The 20,587-nt window shown below is 38.8% G+C and overlaps 1 protein-coding gene across 1 annotated transcript in view; it reads left to right on the top strand.

Moving 5' to 3' along the window:
- The window catches only part of SIM1 (SIM bHLH transcription factor 1), a 64,292-nt gene extending 43,943 nt beyond the window's left edge, over window positions 1-20,349 (top strand). Inside the window, exons 10-11 of the mRNA XM_002921970.2 lie at window positions 17,097-17,499; window positions 19,512-20,349. Of these exons, the coding sequence (XP_002922016.1) occupies window positions 17,097-17,499; window positions 19,512-20,242 (1,134 nt within the window). The 3' untranslated portion in view covers window positions 20,243-20,349. The remainder of the gene's footprint in view (window positions 1-17,096; window positions 17,500-19,511) is intronic.
- Window positions 20,350-20,587: the final 238 nt, after the last annotated feature.

Raw genomic sequence — 20,587 nt, 5'->3', positions numbered from 1 at the left:
ATAGCAACTTGTTTTTATAGTTCCGTTGAATCAGCGATTTTGAGTTTGTAGAATTTTTAATAGCCTTATCTGTTAGTGATTGCGACAATATTTTTCACCTGTTTTTGTGGAAGGAGTCAAGGCTACTCTCATATAGTTGGACATTATCTTGCCATAGTTTAATCATGTCAATCATGAATAAATTGCCTTCCTATTCCATACCCCCCCCATTCCACCTCCTCATTCCGGTTTCCTTTTAAACTTCTCATTATGGCATGTTTATAGTTGTTAGTTTATTATAGACAGTGCGTGCCCTCTTGTTTTAATGCGTCATCCTGCTGTCCTCTTGCTTTTTCCCTAGTCAGTAATAACCAATACACCATATAGTTCTGTAATAACAGCGCATGCATAAGACTGTGTGTACTTCTGAAATCTGAAAGTATTTAATCACTTGCTGCAGATACACTGTAACACTTGCAGGTTTTACTCCACATCTGTTACCTTAAATACTCCCACAAAGCCCTCTTAATTTTCACTACCAGCAATCTGGCTTCCTTTTGGTGAAGGTAAAAACTCTGTTTCTGCAAAGGTTCTTTCTGGCCTCAAAAATACACCAGTGACTGCTATGTTAAAAGCCTAACTTTTTAAGTTCCAGAGAAAAGAAGGACCAAGGATTTCTCAAGTATAGTACTTTTATGACTACCAGGATAGACATCCCCTCATTTCATGTTTTATATGTAGCATTAAAACATGTAATCCTTGAACATTAACCACAAAAAAGTTTTTAATGCATCTTTCAAATAATGAGGTTATCTTTTCAGAAATTTTATTGGCTTGTTTATATTTTCTGGCCATGTATAAACTTGAGATTAGTGTCCCTCTCCTACAGAAATATCAAGAGATTACTAGAGTGGTCCTTTATGGTCTTTTCAAACCATCTTCATAAATGAAACTATGAATATTATTTCAGAAAAGATTCTGCTCAGTAAGATGAGAACTCTGTGTTATGGGTTTGTTCTTTGGTTTTTACTAACTGTTATATTTAGTTAAATAACTATTATGTGCACTAAAATACTAAAGGTGGGTCCTTAAGGAACCATGTGCATGGTCTTGTTGGGGAGGCAAGGCAACATTATAGAGAGGAATTGTGAGACATGGTCAGTCATGGGACCTCAAGGCTGCAGCTTCTGACTTTTTATTTTCTTGGCATATGGTTGAGGCAGGGGCACAGTGGTGTCCAGGATTAATAGATGAATGAGCCCATGAACGGGATAGGGTGGGTAGAGAAAGAAATTGGGCAGTAATGAGATGTATTAAGTTCTAGGGATACAGTCTTTGCCGCAGAGGGCTTACCGATTCATTGGGGGAGATGAAAATGTAATGATAATATTTTTTAAGAAACAAAACAGATGAACATAAGCGAAGGGAAGGAAAAGTAAAATAAGATGAAAATAGAGAGTGAGACAAACCATAAGAGATGCTGAACTCTAGGAAACAAACTGAGGGTTGCTGGAGGCGGAGGTGGGTGGGGAATGGGGTAACTGGGTGATGGTCACGAAGGAGGGCACTTGAGGGAATGAGCACTGGGTGTTATATGCCAGATCAATCACTAAATTTTACCCCTAAAACTAATAATACACTATATGTTAACTACATTGAATCTAAATAAGGAATTTTAAGAAATAAATAATTTTTAAAAGGATTTTAAAAAACTGTAAAAAGATAATTGAAACCCAATGTAGTAGATGTGTGATAAAGGCCTGTGGTGGCATGGGCTGAGGGCTGGCCCACCCTTCCAGCTGTGGGCTGGAGATCAGAGTTGGGGGCTGCCAGTGAAAGAACGAATGGCCTTGAGACCTAGAGACCTCACATGTCATGGGGAGTTACCAGCAAGTGCAAATTCATCCCTGTTTGCAAGTTTTGCTGTGGGGCTATGGAATGACAGTCAATAAAGCCCTTTAGCTCGTGGGTGCTCCCTCAAGGACCAGACCCACACTTGATCTAGCAGCTGTGCTTTTCTAGCTTCCCACCCACTTACTCTTCTCCCGTTGCCTGTGTCCTAGAAGTTCTCTCACTCTGGAGGATTGCAATGGTATCTTACTTTCCCCCCACTCTGGGACATTTTCCTCTACAGTCTGCTCTGTTTCCCAGGTTAACCTTAAAAGACCACCAATCACGTCAGTGCATGGAGACCTGCCATGGCCCTAGCTGTTACTCAAGGTCACCTATAATTGGGTCCTAAATTGCCTGAACCCTGTGATGCAGCCAGATCAGTCTGCTCACTGTTTGCTGAACCCTTGTCCTTCCCTGCCTCCATGCTTGTGCTTGCACATTTATTTCTGCCTGCATTGCCTCTACTTTTCAAAATTCTGCCTATATTCCAAGGCCTAGATTGAATGCTACCTTTTTCATGAAATATAACTGGATTATATTTCCCCTTTGGTTCTCTATTTAGAATAATCTACCTTCTACAGCCTCCTAGATACGTTGTGTCTCCTCTCTTGGATTATAATCTCTTTGAAAGTAGTAACCGTGTCTATTTCATATCCACCCCAACCCTACTTCAGCACCTAGTGTGGTGTCTTCCACATATTTACCCACTAAATGTTAAGGGAATGAATGAAAGATTACATTAAAAATGTGAGAGTACTTTTTTGGTTGCCTGCCTGTAGATATATAAAAATCTCCAGGTACGGAAAACATTCTGCTACTAAGGAATTTATAACCTATGTAAAGAGGCAGAAGATAGGCATGCAAAACAGCCTGGGGATGGCTTCACAGGGGCAAAATCCTGCAGCACCAATCAGACACCTGGGTGCTGAGGAAGAATTAGATGTGGTAGAGTAAATTAGATGTATTGTAACAGTAAAACTTTGAATAAGCATTCTCTGGCTCACTCTGGGGGCAGAGAACCATCCACATCTCAGGTGGGCTTTCTATTCTCCATGTCCCCACTGCATCTGCAGTGCAACAATGGAGAGATGTGACAGCTAATATTTGCACACACGTGTGTGTGGGGGGTGTTTGATTACAAAATAATTGCATTGACATTTGAGTGTCTGTGCATGAAATGCCATTTGGCATGTCTTCCATCTCAGAGAGATGTCTTTGACTCAGGTCTACCTCTAGGGCTCAGTTCCCATGATCAGTAGACACTTTCTAGGTCACTCTCTTATTCTTCTTTTAATAATCTATATGCACCTTTTGTATTATAATTTAAGTAATATTATGCTCTATTTGGGATAGATTTCTTCTATAAGAAAGGGGAAATTCTCTTAAAACACTGTTTTTTTTGTTTGTTTGCTGGTTTGGTTTGGTTTTTGATTTTTTGTACGCAAAGGGCCTTGTGAGGGTCGTGTTTCTTCATGATGTTTCTGGACCCTTGGCCTTTCTTCTACCCTATTCCTACTGTCTGTCTCGTTCCAGGCTCTCTAGAATAGGACATCACATTTAGACTACTTCATGTGCCTCCTTATTATTCTTACAGTCTCTGATCATTCCTGCTAGAGGAAATCATTTTTGTCATATACCTACCTCATTACCCTCTGCCCCTGGCCCTACTTAAAAGCCTACAAGGGGCGCCTGGTGGCTCAGTTGGCTGAGCATCTGCCTTCTTCTTCTCAGGTCATGATCTCAGGGTCCTGGGGTTGAGACCTGCATTGGGTTCCCTGCTCAGTGGAGAGCATGCTTCACCCTCTCTCTCTGCCCCTTCCTCCTTCTCGTTCTTGCTCTCTCAAATAAATAAATAAAATCTAAAAAAAAAAAAACAACCTACAGAGTCTCTTTGTTGATTATAATATGAGGTCCAATCCCTAAATGTGGTCCAGGCTACATCTCGGCCCCTGCCTTCCTTACCCCCACCTACTCCAGCTTCCCCTACATCAGCTCTCCACTCTAGCTGCAGTCTACTCTGTACTCATGGACACCTTGCCTGTGGAGCCTCTCAAATCCCACCTACACACAAAAGCACAGCTGCAGACTGCCTCTCATCCCCATAGATTCCTGGTTATAAGGCACAATTCATGTTACGCACATCTGTGACAAAACATAGGATGATGTGAATCTGGGGGAGAGTTAGTGTCAAAAAAAATTGGGTACCAAGTAAAGCAGCAGTGCTAAATCAAGTGGAAAGCCTCTGCTTTTGGCTTAATGGAAGTGAGGGCTGGAATTAGCAATTCTGTTCCCCAGCTGAACAGAGAAGAAGGAAATGGCTGAATCTACCATCAAAATATATCCAGGGGAATTTATTTTAACAAAAAATTTCGTTTAAATCAAAATTTGTTAAAACTAAATAGTGAAATTAAAGACAGCAATGCCTTATTTGACAGTTCACAGTGAGATTTGACCCACTCATCATGGGGACTTCCTAGAGTTAAGAAAGTTAGATTTGGAAATCTTTAAGAAATCTCGATTTAACTCCTCCTTCTTTCACAATTTTTAGGAAACTCCTATTGCATATTACACCGCATTGAATTGCTATGATTTTCTGGAAAAGTCAAGGTCCTGGTTTATATTGTTTAATAGTTTGTGCTATTTTAATTTTCCTCATTATTTTACTGTGACTTAGTAGAAGAAAAGATAAAACCATTTTGCCTTTTACAGATACTACTTTGAAACTGATTTAACTTGGTAGAGGGCCTTTGAGCTCCAATTTCTTCTTACAAAATTACAAATCTGATAGATCTTCTCTTCAAGCAGGCAGAAAGCAGGTAATACAGCTGCCAACCTGTTGGCCCAGTTCTAGGACTCTGCTAAGAGTAGCCTGGGCAGCCAGTCCTTTGTCCAGACCCAGAATAAACCAGTAGAAGACTCAACAACACTGCAGTGAGGGGTTGGAGAGGGTGACACCACCTGTACGCATCTAATTCATGCCCATCTAATCTGCCACTTCTATGTGAAAAATCGGAGGGTAAGTTAGAGCACTGATGAAAGAATGAGTGATTCTGACTCATGCCCGAAGCCCATCATGGAAGAACATCACCATTGAAACTGATGTTACTGGTCCTAGAAACCCAGAATTTACCCAATGGGCCTCAGCTATTTCTGTATTGTCTATGCAAGTTGAGACATTCTTGATCATTTACAGCTCATATTCCGTGAAATAAGGGGCTTAATTAAATGCTCCTTCTATGTTCATTACCTGTTTAAAATCTCTGGTGCAATGAAAATGCCTGCAAGCCTTTAGGGCTTTACTTTTGGATTTACAAAAGGATGTGGATTGTGGATTTCATGGTTTGGGAACAGCTCTTTCCATATGGAACCCTATAGGAGATTCCTTATAGAATGACATTGGAGGAAACCTAGCCTCGGGTCCGGAGTGCTGATTCCCTTCCAGCTACATATCACCCTGACAGCTAATGAGATGTCAACTATGGTTACTTTTCTGTGAGAAAATGAGTGGACCAGATCCTAGGAACATTTCTGTAACTGTGGGGGGTGGATTCCGAGAAGGACTATGACGTTTCAAACCATACTTGAGGCACATTAAAAAACTTCCCATGGTTCTACTTCATGAAATATTATCAGGGAACTTACAGGTATGAAAGATTTCTCACCAGAACATTCTTCGAGCTAAAGAAAACTAAAATGTGGATTAAAGCTAAAAGCTATGTTGCAATAAATAATGTTATAAGTGGAGCAAATTATAAAAATAATGAGAGAAAATCTTGTGAACACATTTTTAAACAGTGATTATGAGAAGCTGACAATACCATTTTCTAAATGAAAGAGGAAATGGCCAAAATATTTAAAATTGTGAATAGTCGAATTTTGAGTCTGCATTTGCTTTCTCATTGTTTATGGTATAAATGGAAATATTTATTGCTCAGTTCTTTTGGTAAAACCATTCTTGACTCTGGGATGTGACTCAATTGATTATTTTTCTTTTAAAATGCATTCGCTAACTTTTCTTGAGGAAGTTTTTTTTTTTTAAGCTTAACTCTTAAAGACCTATACATAATTAAACTGGATTTCATAAAAAAATTCATGAGGATTCGTTTCCAACATTAAATATTTTGCTACTTGTGTATACGTTTTATTATACTTAGCCTCTCTTAATGTGTAGTCTATACAGAATTATTCTTGCTATTGATTAATAAGACAGTAAGTTAGAAATAAGCGGTACCAGAAATCTCTACCTACTACTAGCAGGAATTCAGGAATGTAGAAAATAATGTCTACTTGATATCCTCTTCGGAGTTTCAGTTAGTTATGACTTCTAGGTAGTACAATTTTTCAAGGTAGAAAATGGACTCTATCATTTCACTGCTGTTCTGTTACATTATTATGTGTTTTCACTCAGCTTCTCAGATTAGCAAAATAATCTGCATAATTGTTTTTTAAAAATGCATTCGATTTTGATGTTCCTTTTTCTCTTACCCTTCTGTTTATCCTTGAGAAAACCCCTGGCAATCTCCAGCTTGTGTCAGCCAGAGTCGTTTTTTATAATAAACACAACTCCTGTTTGAGGGAAGCTTCCCCAGCAGTGGGGGTGATTTTAATGGACATGCTGTATTACTTTAATCTAACCCTTTTACCATCTGTTCTTCCCATAACAGTGAATGAAAAAAAGAACATATTTTATGTTTCAGGGTTACATTAGTAAAAAGTAAGATAAAAGTGATTTAAAAGCATGCATATGTTCTTAGTACAATGCAGTCTGCATCTGTGATGTTTTTTCTCATGGTTCAGACACAAATCAAGAGGAAAGCTGCTCATGCCTGATAGAGTGAAAGTTTTTCATGGAAAACAGGACTTTACCATAAGAGGGTCTCTCTCTCTATTTTACAGCTAAAAATGATAAAAACCTCAATGAGCTGCCAGGATAAAGATAGATAACTGTAACATCTATTGTTGGAACATCTGGCATTTTTCCTGGGTTGGGTTGTTGCTGCCACATCCAGATGAATGGAGAGCACCTGTCTGGAACACACTGTTGAGGCAGGAATGAACCTCAGGACTGTTACTGAAGGAAGACTATCCGTGGGTGCAATTTTGGTGGAAGAACATTTCTGTGATGGGAGAACATCACCCAAGGTTGTGTGGAGATAGTTTACTGTAGCGTAGGGTTTGGAGAAAGCCTCCTTTGTGAAAACACACTTGGAGACCCGGTATCCATTAACTGCTTAGAGAGTAGGCCACTGTCGTCCTTGGTATCTGAATACACACATCTAGGTGAGTCTGGGGAACTGGAAGGAGCAAGGGCTCTGGACTGAATCTCTCCTCGTAAAACTTCAGTCATGTGATCTTGAGCAAATTTTTTTTTTGAGCTTCATTTGCTGCATCTGTAAAGGGATTAGTAATACTTTTAAGATGTTAGCATTTAATAAGATAATGTCTGTGGGATCTCAGCATAGTGTTTGGCGCATGGTAAGTATTTGGTAATGGTAGCTATTGTTGTTATGGGTATTAGTTAGCATATGCCAATCATATGGTCAAATGCCTCTTAATCAGTCATAAACTTCTGTTTGCCTTCCCAAGCAACTACAGTGTTAAGAGAGAGAGAGAAATGGCTCCCTTCTTTGAACTCCTAAACTATATTGTTTTTCTCTCTATTCAGGCCAATGTCATTTTCTAGCTTGTATTAAAGTTATGTTCTGTGCACTGTTTATGTTCTGTTCACTAGTGTGAAGGTGGAGCTGCATTTCTCATATCACCAGGCATGCTGCTCTGCAAATAGTAGGCACTCAATAAATTTTAAAATGAATCACAGGATGATGCAAAAAGTTCCCACTGGATGCATATTAAGCCCCAGCTGATGGTTTAGACCTGTAACCAGATGAGATATCAGTGTCTTCTAGAAGGGATGATTCCTTTGTGAACTGAATCTCAAAGGGGAGCTGGGGGATGTGGATGTCACTGACATTATTTATGGCAGTCATCCAAGCTCTCTGCCCCCCAGCTCTAGCCCACCTTTAATGGGTGGCATTTGGTTTCATATTTCATGAGAACAAGGGCATCTTTCGTCTGACTTATTTTTTAATTTGCCAACATGAATGCCTGTTTTGAAAATTAAATTTTAAATAAGAAATAAGGATAAATTAAGGCGCAGTATATTCAGAATGACAACACATTTTCGAAGGAAGAAAAACAGAGGTTTCAGCAAAATTAATCAAAAATTAATTTTCATTGAACCTTCTTTGATTGATGAAACCTAATTAAAATAGGGAATTCAATCATTCAGTTTCTTAGCATTAAATACAGGAGAAAGTGCCCTTACTTTTTCAAAGAATAGCAGATATTCTATAGGTCCTGAAACATTATTTTGTTTTTCTTAAAATTAGTATGGATGCCAACAATTGCCAGAAGAATCATCTACAAGGCTTGCATGTATTCCAGTCCATTGTGATTCTCATTCTCTCTCCACCCTTAAAACCCACCTTTGAGCTTTTTTTTTTTTTTAATTATGTTCAGTTAGCCAGCATATAGGACATCATTAGTTTTTGATGTAGTGTTCAATGACTCATTAGTTGCATATAACACCCAGTGCTCATCAGTCAAAGCTTAAGCAATAAGAACCAGCGGTACCAAGGTGCATTTCAGCTTTGAAAATCAGCATATTTGGAATAACAGGCCCTAGTGTTTAGGATATTGGCCAATGGCCTGATTTCTTTTTGTAGTTGGAAGCCTGATTTCTTTATCCTTTAACATATATGTTTTATCTCTTATATACCTGTAGGGTAGGACTGAAAAATATGATCTCTAGATAATATGGTCTGGGGAAAAAATAGTTTTTACAAGATGGTGATATGATAACCATCCTTGTTTACCCAAGTGAAAGTTATTAATTAAGGACATTTACATCATGCATATGTATCCATAACATGTTTGCATTTTTAAGAGTGCTTTGCTATATATTACTTATTTGAGCCTCGTTGCAATCCCATAATGTCAACAGTCTGTTCCTATTCTGCGGATGGGAAAATCAACACCCAAGGAAAGTGTTTTTTTTTTTAAAGATTTTATTTATTTATTTATTTATTTGACAGAGACAGACAGCAAGAGAGGGAACACAAGCAAGGGGAGTGTGAGAGGGAGAAGCAGGCTTTCTGCTGAGCAGGGAGCCCAATGCGGGGCTTGATCCCAGGACCCTGGGATCATGACCTGACCCGAAGTCAGACGCTTAAGGGCTGGGCCACCCAGCTGCCCCGGAAAGTGGTCTTTTATACAAGTCATGCGGTAGTGCAGAGATTAACTACTGCCTAGTCACATGAGAGTAGACCAGAGTCCTCCCATATGTGAGTCCAGTGTTGTTTCTACTGGAATCCCTAGTTGATAACTTAAAATTACATTTTTATGTACAAAATATTAATAATCAGTAATGAAAATAAAGATATTTATATAATTGAGTTACAGCTTTTGGGGATAAGTTTCCATTTCTTCAGAAAAATGTTTTAATTTAGTGGCTTTGTCTCTAACCATTCTATAAATAAGCTATCAGTGTACTCTATGGGCTTTTTTGATTTTAAAATATTTTGAAATGATTTCATACATAAGGAAAGTTTGCAAGAATAGGAAATTATTCCTGTATACTAAACCTAGGTTCTCTAGTACTTAACATTTTGCTATATTTGCTCTATCATTTTTCATTCTCTCTTTTCCTCTCCATTGTCCTCATTATTTTTTTCTAAATCATTTCATAGTAGGTTCCATATATGATGCCTCTTTACCTAAGCCTTAATACTTTAATGTGTATTGCTTGGTCTAATGATTCTTTAGAAGTGGGAAATTTCAGGTTTTTAAAAAATGTTTTTAAGATTTATTTGTTTTAGAGAGAGAGAGAGGGAGAGAGAGAGAGCCGGGGATGGGGGAGGGGCAGAGGGAGAGGGAGAGAGAGAATTGTCAAGCAGACACCCACTGAATAAGGAGCCTCACGCAGGGCTCAATACCAGGACCCTGAGGTCATGACCTAGGCCAAAATCAAGAGTCAGTCGCTCAACTGACTGAGCCACCCAGGTGCCCTGGAAATTGCAGTTTTTGTTAAGAATTGCCAAACTCGGGATAGGCTGGTGAAGGGTATTAAGGAGGGCACGTATTGCATGGTGCACTGGGTGTTATATGCAAATAATGAATCATGGAACATTATATCAAAAACTAAGGATATACTGTCTGGTGACTAACATAACGTAATACAAAATTATTATAAAAAAAAAAAAAGAATTGCCAAACTCTCCTCTGTAGAGGTTGTATCCATTTGCATTCCCGCCCACGACATGTGGGAATGCCTGCTTCCCCACACTTGGCCAGACAGTGTATGGTCAAGCTTCTGAAGTTCTGCTAATCTGACGGCTTAGAAATGGTATGTATCTCACACTGTTTTAATTTGCATTTATTTTATTAAGAAGTTAACTCTCTTTTCATATGTTTAAGAGTTTTTTTTACATTTTTGGTGAATAGTCAGTTCGTATCTTTTGATCATTTTTCATTGTATTTTCTTTTGTTTTTTTTTCTCTTTCTAGCTTTTGAATTGAGAATTGAATTTATTTTTATCCTTTCATTTTTATTAATTTAGGTGTCTAAAGGTATGTATCCTATAAATCCAGATATGTAATATCTTCATTATCTTTTTCCCAGAAAATCTATAGTTTATGTTTGTATTTGCCTTTCCCCCCCCAAGAGTTGTTTAATGGTTTGGGTTTTTTGTGGGGGTATTTTTGTTTTGTTTTTTTGGGGGGGTTTTGGTGAAAGAGCTTTATAAAAAATTGTTTTTAATTTCCATTTTTAATTCAATGTTGTCAGTGTTATTTATGATATTTATACTTTGTGAAATTAGCTGAGGCTCTCTTTGTGACCTACTCTTTGATCAATTTTGATGATTAATCGTGTACACTAAGGTTTATCTTTTATTATCACTGTGTAAAGTTTGATTGATAGCCCTACAATTTAACTGATTGGTTTTTTTTTTAAAGTCTTCTGTAGTCTTTAAAAAAAAAAAACTACTTTCCTTGTCTTATTCTGAGAGTGGTTTCTTAGTCACCCACTTGGCATCTTCTCTAGTTTTTTCTTTATGTAAGTGGTATTGATGTGTTATTTGATGCATAGAAAGACATAAAAAAAGAATGGTCTTAAGCAAGAAACAATGGTGATGAGATAAGAGTGATGACACTCAGAAAGAGTGTCAAAAAGTGGCTAGGTTCTGAGAGTACCCTGGGTTAGGACAGTTTGGGGGTTCCTGGGATTCGTTTGTTTTTCCTCTGATAGAAAGTAGAGTGGTGGTTTCCAGGCGCTAGAGGGAGGGGAGAATAGGGAGGTATTGTTTGGTATAGAGCTTTAGTTTTGCAGGACACAGAGTTCTAGAGATGGATGGTGCCAATGGTAGAACAGGAATGCGAACACGCTCACTGTAACTGAAATGCACACTTAAAAATGGGTAAGACTGAAAATTTTATGGGCATTTTACCACAGTTAAAAATAACTTAAAAAAAGAAAGAGCACAATAACAGAGAGGACTAGAGGGCCACCTGGGTGGCTCAGTTGGTTAAGCGTTCAACTCTTGGTTTCAGCTCAGGTCATGATCTCAGGGTCATGGGATTGAGCCAGGAGCTCAGCCCAAGTCAGATTGAGATTCTCTCTCTCCCTCTCCCCATACTGCTCGTGCTTTCTCTCTCTCTCTAAAATAAATAAATCTTGGAGGGAAAAAAAGAGGACCAGGAAGTAGAAAAAAAAAGATACTGTTCTAGACATTTGTGTATAGGTTTTTGTATGAATATAATTTTCCTTTATCTGGGAAAATGTCCAGGATTGCATGTGGTAGTTGTACGTTTAGTTTAGTTTTTTTTTTTTTTAGAAACCTCCAACCTGCTTTCCAGAGCAGCTGTACCATTAAACAATCCCACCAGCAATGTATGGGTGATCCAGTTTTCCTGCATCTTTGTCAGCATTTGTTGTTGTTACTATTTTTAATTTTAGCCAGTCTAATAGGTATAAAGTGATATTTCATTGCGGTTTTAATTTGCATCTCCCTAATTGCTAAAGATGTTGAACGTCTTTTTCATGTGATTGTCATCTGTATATCTATTTGGTGAAGTGTCTCTTTATGTCTTTTGCCCATTTTTTTGTTATTATTCAGTTTTGGGAGTTCTTTATATATTCTAGACTCTACTTTTTTTGTTGGAAATGTGGTTTTGAAGTGTTTTCTCCTGGTCTACAGCTTGTCTTTTCATCCTCTTAACGGAATCTTTCACAAAGCAAAAGTTTTCAATTTTGATCAACTCCAATTTATCAAAAATTTTTTAAACCATTGTGTGCTGGTATCAAGTCTAAAAAATCTTTACCTAGCCCCATATTTTATAGATTTTCTTTTTTTGTTGTTATTTTCTAAAAGTTTTACAATTTTATATTTATATTTTTAATTTAAGTCTTTTGTGTATTTATATTTTATATTTAAGTCTGTGACCCATTTGAGTTAATTTTTATATAAGGTATGAAACCTGGGTTGAGGAATGAAACCTGTGTTGAGGTTCATTTTATTTTTGCCTATAGATGTCCAATTATTCCAGCAACCATTTGTTGAGAAGTCTGTCTTCCCTTTATTGAATTGTTTTTGCATCTTTGTAAAAAATCAGTTGGAAATATTTGTATGGGTTTCTTTATGGCTCTGTATTCTGTTTTATTGATCTGTACATGTATTTCTCCATCAATACCACAGTTATGATGGTAAGTCTTGAAGATGAGTAGACAGATTCTCTCTCTCATTGTATTCTTCTTTTTCAAATTGTTCTAACAATTCTAGTTCCTTTGGCTTCTACATAAACACTATGCATTTATTGAATTTTTTCTATCTTCTTTCAACCACTTTGACCTATTCAATTTTTCTTTATCCAATTTTTGTTTCCTTACATGTTTCCCAACTTATCTTCAGTTCCCCTCATTAAATTTTCATTCAAATCTATACCCTTTTCACAACTTGTAACTTATTCTTCACTTCTTCAATTTCTGTGAGTTTGGTCAGTTTTCATTGTATTTTTTCCCGTTTTGTTGTTGTTGTTGGGTGGGGTTTTTGGGTCCATTTTTTAGTTTTGAAATTTCTTTTTCTAATTTTTTTAATTTTTAATTTTTTATTTCTTATTATATTATGTTAGTCACCATATAGTACATCCTTAGTTTTTGATGTAGTTTTCCATGATTCACTTAAGTTTTGAAATTTCTGGTTCTGAGTGTGTGCACTCAAATACATCGTGTGTGCTTGTTGAAGGTACTTATTTCAGGTTGGTGTGCTGTCTTACAACTTTCCTTTGTGACATAGTTGGTTATTTGATGAGAATTTTTATCAGCTGAGATGATCGTATTTCCATTTCAGGTTTTTTTCCTACAGGAGTTTTATAGCGAGTTTAATTTCCCCCCCTACTCCTTAGCATTTCATTTTTGGAACCATTTTGTGAAATACAGTTGTGTAAATTTTGTCAATTTTGTGAAATACAGTTGTGTAAATGGATGACGATGGTGATAGAGAGGCGGTAGAGAGGAAAGAAGGGATTTGCCTTCTTTTGTTTTTCTTTCCTATCTTCTGGATCTTTAATTTCCCCCTTCTCCTTCTTTCCTTTCACTGTTACCTCTTTTATAGACACAACCCATTCTCAATTTACATTCTTCTCTTGTGAAAATGACACTTGCTCCAGGCTGCTACTTTAGACTTTGTTCGATTTTGAGCCCTTTCCCTGTGGCCAGTGCACTGAGCTACCAGATAATGACTTCTGTTCTTATTTCACACCTACTTGTGTGTTTTTTCTTTCTGTGGACAATTTTGCCTGTTTTGCCTTTGTCCTAAACTCCTCTCTCTCTCTCTCTCCTCGCTGTTTCTGTCTTTCTCTCAGAGTTTCTTATACCTGCCCTTACCCTACTCTCTGGACCCACAGTTCACAGTGTTTGCTGTTTAACTTTTTATTTTTATTTTTGATAAATTGAAATATAGCATACTCTCTGCCTCCTAGTAATGCCAGTAGCATGGGTTATGGGTGGTTCCATTTGTGCTCTTTGTTCTGGGGGTGGGATGTATGATGAGGTATAGATTCAAATGGCTGCCATTATCCTGCCAGAAGCCTCTAGAATATAATAATTTATTGACCGAAAGGCATCATGTAGTCCCTATAAAACTTGTGCCGTAAGGGGACACTTGGGGAAAAATTTACATAATAGTAAAATAAAACTTACATAACAACTTTCTTTTTATAACCATGACAATAAAAATTCTTGGACTTGGATTATAGTTCTAAATAATTTATCTCCTTTAAATAAGTGAAATATAAGGACAGGCGTAGGAATTCTATGTTTTAACACTAGAAAGGATACCAAATAATGATTCTATTATAAAGAATTTTAAAACTGAAAGAAAAGTTAGAGAGAATCTAATCTAATCCAATGTATCATTCTACAGGTGAGGCTAAGAAAGGTAAAGTAATTTGCCCAAGGTTACCCTGAGAGTTACTAGCAGGAATAGACCTAGAACTTGGTTCTCTTGGCTCCCTGTCCCTATTTCTTCTTCTGTTAAATGGTCCCCATTCTGGTTTGGTCTTTGGTAAGTTAAGTATCATCATGACCCTTTTCCTGTTGGGACAAAAGAAATTAAATCACTTGCCCTAGATTGTATATGTAATAAGCAGAAAAGGCAGGTGCGAGGAAGACCAGGAGCTTTCTTATGCGGCACTCACTGATTGTATGGGACGTTCTGCATGTATTGGATGCCTGCCTCCCTTTCTGCTCTCTCTCTTCCCTTTAAGACTTGATGAAAACCTGAAATTTTTCAGATCAATGTATGGGTCTGTAGGGTTCTTAACAGAGTTTCCATCCGGTGCAGTTCATTTTAAAGGGGTGAATGTGACTCAGAGGATTGATGGTACACACAGATGCAAGTTTACAGGTCTTGAAAAACAAAGGTTTGCACCTAGGCTTTTCCTCTGTACCGATCTTCTTGGTCTAACTCAACCACCCAACGTCCGTCTGCTTCAAGGGCAGTGTACTTGCCGTCATAGTTTCCTGACTATTGACAAGAGGCTTATCCATCAAATTCTTCTTTGGGTGCTCTTGAAACATGTACCTCCTGTATGCCAGGGTTGCCTTGTGTTGAATTTTGTGAGCGAAGGACAGAATGTTCTTCTCTGCTGTGCCAATAGCACTTTCCCATACACACTCAGGGAAAGCTTTTTCCCCTCTCAACAAGGCTCAAAAGTCTTGACTGGAGTACTTCAGAAATAGGCCTGGTTTATACTTTTATCAAAACAAGCGGAGTCTGGGCAATTCCTAGCTTGGAAAAGCACTGATGATCTGAAATTTTCCTAGGCAGGTGCACAAATGATGTTACCAAAGGACAAATGTATAACAAACACTCTGATTCCCCGTTGATAAGGAAAGGGGGTGCCAATGTTCACTTGGTGAAAGTGAGGGTGGCGTGTTATAAAATGAGAGCCCGGTTTCATGGGGAGAAAAGGCTGATGGCATGTGGAGGTGTGGTGTAGGGAAATGGTACTTGGGATGCCTTGTGGCAGTTCTGCAGGGAAAGAGGTTGCATTTGCTATTTTTTTTCTTGGTGGACTATGCTGATAGTCCATATATACACTTGGAAAATAATTAAAGTAATAATGAAGTATGGTAACAGAAAGATCTCGATGGGAATTTGTGTAGAACTCCTTCCTGCACATGCTATATTATTAGCAGACTTCGGAGTTCCCCCACAGGAACCTCTGCACCCCATCTCTCTGGCTCCAAGAGCCCCTAGGCAGCACTGCCTGAATTTCTCCTGGGCCCCCCCACAGCACCACAGATCCATCCCTCTTTCTCCTGGGATAAGAAAGAAAAGGTAATGGACTCATATTTTGGTTCCAGAGACTGTATTTTGGTTCCTGCCACTTTTCTGGAAATGTCTCTTACACTGGATCCTTTTTTCTCTCCTCTCCTCTCTTCCTTGACAGTGTTTTCTCTTGAGTGTAAAATCATGGTTGGAGTACAGCCTTTGAGACCAGATAGACTGTGGGGTGGCCATACCACCTTATTAAAACACTCAGTGATGCAGTTTCCCCATCTGTAAAATGGAGATATGTTACTGTCCAGGGGATTGTGAGGATTCAATGATATAATATATGTACCATGGTAAGCAACTGCCAGATACACTGTCAGTTCTCAATAAATGGCATCTATTATTATCGTAGCCGGTAATCTCTGTATGGTACCTAGACTTGTGTTTAGCCTTAGGTAGCCTAAAACTGGTAGAAAGTATATTACTAATTTGAGTGGCTCGTGAGGAACTTCAAACTGAGCATACCTCCTAGGGAGGTCTGCCAAACCTTTTGCGTTTTCTTTCAACACCGGATCAAATAACCCTGGCAACAGGTGAGCAGCAGGATTCCAGCAAGGCACAGTATTGCCTGCAACTGTTTTGTCCCGACCATCCTATGCATAATTGAAGTTTTGCTTCGGGAAGCAAGAAACGCACCCTAGTGAATAGGTTCAGCCTATATGGGCAAGTCTTCTTAAAAGTTATATTGCCATTGAATTAATGAAGCCCTTGTAGCTATCCTTCATGTATCCAGCATGGCCCTCAGCGAGTTAACAGTCCAATGTGAAGAGTGAAGTGCAGCACTTTGGGGCTTAAACCTTAGTTTTGTTTTGTTTTTAAATTAAGAAAAAAAATCTGAACAGTGAATTGAGATAAAATATAGAGTTTTCTTAGACTCCGCCTTTGGCAATACCATGTGGGTAGTGATGGGACTTGGGTTTGAATCTTGACTCTGCCACCTGCTAACCTGTGGCCTTGAGCAAATAATTTTCTCTCTTGAGCCTCAGTTTCTCTGTGCATGCAATGGGTTACTAATAGCTTCATTAAAGGGTTGATAGAAGAACTGGGTGATGTCACTCATGCAAAGAGCTTCTGCAGTGCCGGGAATTTAGTTCCTCCATCCCTGTTATTATTATTTTTGCCTCCTTCCAGCAGCCAGAAGGATTTTCTTTTGAGGCGCCATGAGTGATTGAGTGACTCCATGTCAGGGGTGCCCAGCCTGGTGCTGGAGTTTATAGAGCTTGCTTTGGTGCCTTAAGTCCAACATGACCTTCGTGGTGCTTGGCTAAGTAAAAAGGCCCCCCCCCCTTTTTTTTTTTGAAATGTACTTTTCTCTCTCTCTTGGTTTCAGTATTCGGGATTTCACACGGAAAGATCTGAATCTGATCACGACAGCCAGTGGGGTGGAAGTCCTCTGACCGACACAGCCTCTCCACAACTCCTGGACCCCACGGAGAGACCAGGCTCTCAGCATGACGCATCGTGCGCCTACAGACAGTTCTCTGACCGCAGCTCTCTCTGCTATGGCTTTGCTCTGGACCATTCCAGGCTGGTGGAGGAGAGGCATTTCCACACCCAGGCCTGCGAGGGAGGCCGGTGTGAGGCAGGCAGGTACTTCCTGGGAACGCCGCAGGCTGGGAGGGAGCCCTGGTGGGGCTCTCGCGCAGCCTTGCCCCTGACCAAGTCTTCCCCAGAAAGCAGAGAAGCCTATGAAAACAGCATGCCTCACATCGCTTCCGTCCACAGGATCCACGGTAAGGGCAGCTGAAGTGACTCCTGAGCTGGCAGCACTGGGCCCCTGGGCAGGTTTCTAAGATTCTAGGTTTAACACTGGAGGGACAGACCCAGCGGTTTTCTCCTTTGAATTGACACATCAGGAACTCGCACCAGTGGGATTTTACAAACCTCATCTACTCTTTGAAAGTGTATTAATTTTGCTCATGCTTGCCAAATGCATTTATTTTTAACATGTCAGTAAAAATGATTCCCATTGTAAACATCATAAAAAGGAGAGCAATTAAGTTAAAGTCAATTGTTGAGTCAGTCTATTGAACTTGTAATAGGTATGCATTTAAATTTCTTCTGTATTATTTTCTCCTGTATTCTGATGCTTCAGAAGTGGACCTCTGTAGTTTTGGGGCTCATTTAGCAATGTTTCTCAATGAGGGCCCCACTAACCTGTTGGGAGTCCTGGTGGTTTAATCCTCCTGGCCCTCTGGGCGTTAAATACTGGTAACTGCCCCCTTCCCCCATTATTATGACAACCCACAATGTCTTCCATTAGTAAAGATGGAGTGATATGTAGAACTCACAGAAATTTTCACCTTGGGATTATTATACAGTTTTATGACCACATAGAAATGGACATTGTTGTTGAAGCCTTTAGGGTCAGTAATGCTCTTCTTTGTTCATTTCAAAGTAAACTGGTGGAGAAGAGTCCATTGTGTCCATTCCAAGCTTGGGTCCAGACAGATCTCTGACACCCTCCCAGTTTTATTAAAGTCAGTGACATTAAGATTGATCTAACAGGGTGATATTACTCTTCTTGCTGGGTCTTTAGGGTGGGAAATGTGCTCGACAGTGTTGTACTCACCACCCACAGCCTCTGACTGCCTCCCACAAAGGATTTTATTTTGTTTCTGTTTTCGTTTTTTTATTTTTCTGCTTTTGAGTTTAAGTTTCTCTAGTATGGTAGACTGGTAATGGAAACCCAGGGCAAAGGGCAATTGCTTGCCAAAGAATGGAGTGAAGTGAAAATCCTGGCTTAACCTACATGGTCTGGAAGAAAATATTAGAAATAAAATAAGAAGAAAGAGGAAAAGGAAAGCAATGAATAGTGTGATCCAGGGCTTCTCTTCTGCATTAAACAGTTTACAGCTTTCATTATGTCCTTTCCTGCTTTTCTTTTCCCTTTTTATATTGACTTCACACTACTTTAAGAATAATGTAGCTCTGTATTACAATAATGTTCCTCTGCATTAGATCTCTTCTTGGTTCAGAACAGATTGTCATTAACATTTTAAATATTTATTTATTCTTTACCTTACTTCAGAAACTAAAATACCAGAGTTACCATATGAGTATATGTGAAACTGAGATTTATATCTTTAGATTTGAGGAGACAATATTTATATTTTTGATTGAGCTATATATATAGTATTTACATATATATATGTTATACATATATTTACATATATATATATATATATATATTTAACCCTCAAATAGTTCTAAAGCTAACACTAGAGGTTAATTGTAATTCTACTTATCATATACTTAATAATTTTAACATTTTAGATGATTTATTTTGAATTGGGAAAGTAGTCCAATCTCTATCACTGTCTTCCTCAAACCCAATGGAAAGCACTTTCTAAGCATCAGTTTAACATAATATTTCTCTAGAAAGTATTATAAACCAAATACTATGCTTTTTTTTTTCTACTACTTACAGTCAGACAAGTCCAATGATATGCATACATGGAGAAGTAGAAACATACTACCATTTTGTTAATTGGCATCCACGACCCAAGGGCAAGGTTTACCTTCTAAAACACTTGTGATAAACTTCATCTTCACTTATAAGCCACTGAAAACTATGAATGTCGGTACAATACATTGATGCTTTGTCATGCGAGCCTGTGTCTGTTTCAAATATTGGTGCATATATTTAAAATGAAAGCTAAAGGTTTCTTTTAATAGGAAAAAGAAACACAGTTTTGGGGGTGAATTTTGAGACCACTTACTTTTTACTTTTTCTAATTTCTAGGGCGAGGTCATTGGGATGAAGATAGTGTGGTCAGTTCTCCAGACCCTGGGTCTGCCAGCGAATCAGGTGACCGATATCGTACTGAGCAGTATCAAAGTAGCCCACACGAACCTAGCAAAATTGAAACTCTGATAAGAGCCACCCAGCAAATGATTAAAGAAGAAGAGAACAGATTGCAGCTAAGGAAAGCCCCTCCAGACCAACTGGCTTCCATTAATGGAGCCGGGAAAAAACACTCCCTCTGTTTTGCAAACTACCAACAGCCCCCACCAACAGGGGAAGTCTGCCACGGCTCGGCTCTTGCCAATACTTCACCATGTGACCACATCCAGCAGAGAGAGGGAAAGATGCTGAGCCCCCACGAAAATGACTATGACAACAGTCCCACTGCACTGTCTCGAATAAGTAGTCCCAATTCGGATCGCATTTCAAAATCCAGTTTGATCCTAGCTAAAGACTATCTACATTCGGATATGTCTCCACATCAGACAGCGGGAGACCATCCTGCCGTCTCTCCAAACTGCTTTGGTTCTCACCGGCAGTATTTTGATAAGCATGCTTACACACTAACTGGATATGCCCTGGAGCACTTATATGACAGTGAAACCATTAGAAACTATTCCTTGGGCTGTAATGGCTCACACTTTGATGTAACTTCCCATCTAAGGATGCAGCCAGACCCGGCACAAGGACACAAGGGAACATCTGTTATAATAACCAATGGAAGCTGATGTTTTTCTAAAATGTTTTGTCTTTAAGGATCTCTGAAACATATTTATAGTTTAATGTCCCATTACCAGCATTTGCTATGCCACAGATGGTTAGAGAGGATAATTTAAGTTACTGGGTATTTGGCATGTGTTCCTGAGAAATCAAGAGCACTAGCATTCAGGGTTACACACAGATAATGGAGCTAAAGTGAATACATAAATTGCCCCTTTAATTACATGGGAACCAGAATAGATACATTTTGAATTTAGATTAAGTGAGCATATATACCACATGAAAGGACTGGTAGAAGACAGCATTGCGTTGTGCTGCTCCAGTAACCCTCATGCACACAGCCCACCATCCAC

The sequence above is a fragment of the Ailuropoda melanoleuca genome, chromosome 10 (assembly GCF_002007445.2).
Source record: "Ailuropoda melanoleuca isolate Jingjing chromosome 10, ASM200744v2, whole genome shotgun sequence".
NCBI classification, from domain to species: domain Eukaryota; kingdom Metazoa; phylum Chordata; class Mammalia; order Carnivora; family Ursidae; genus Ailuropoda; species Ailuropoda melanoleuca.
The sequence above is the reverse complement of the archived record's forward strand: the minus strand, read 5'-3'. Positions and strand labels throughout refer to the sequence as shown.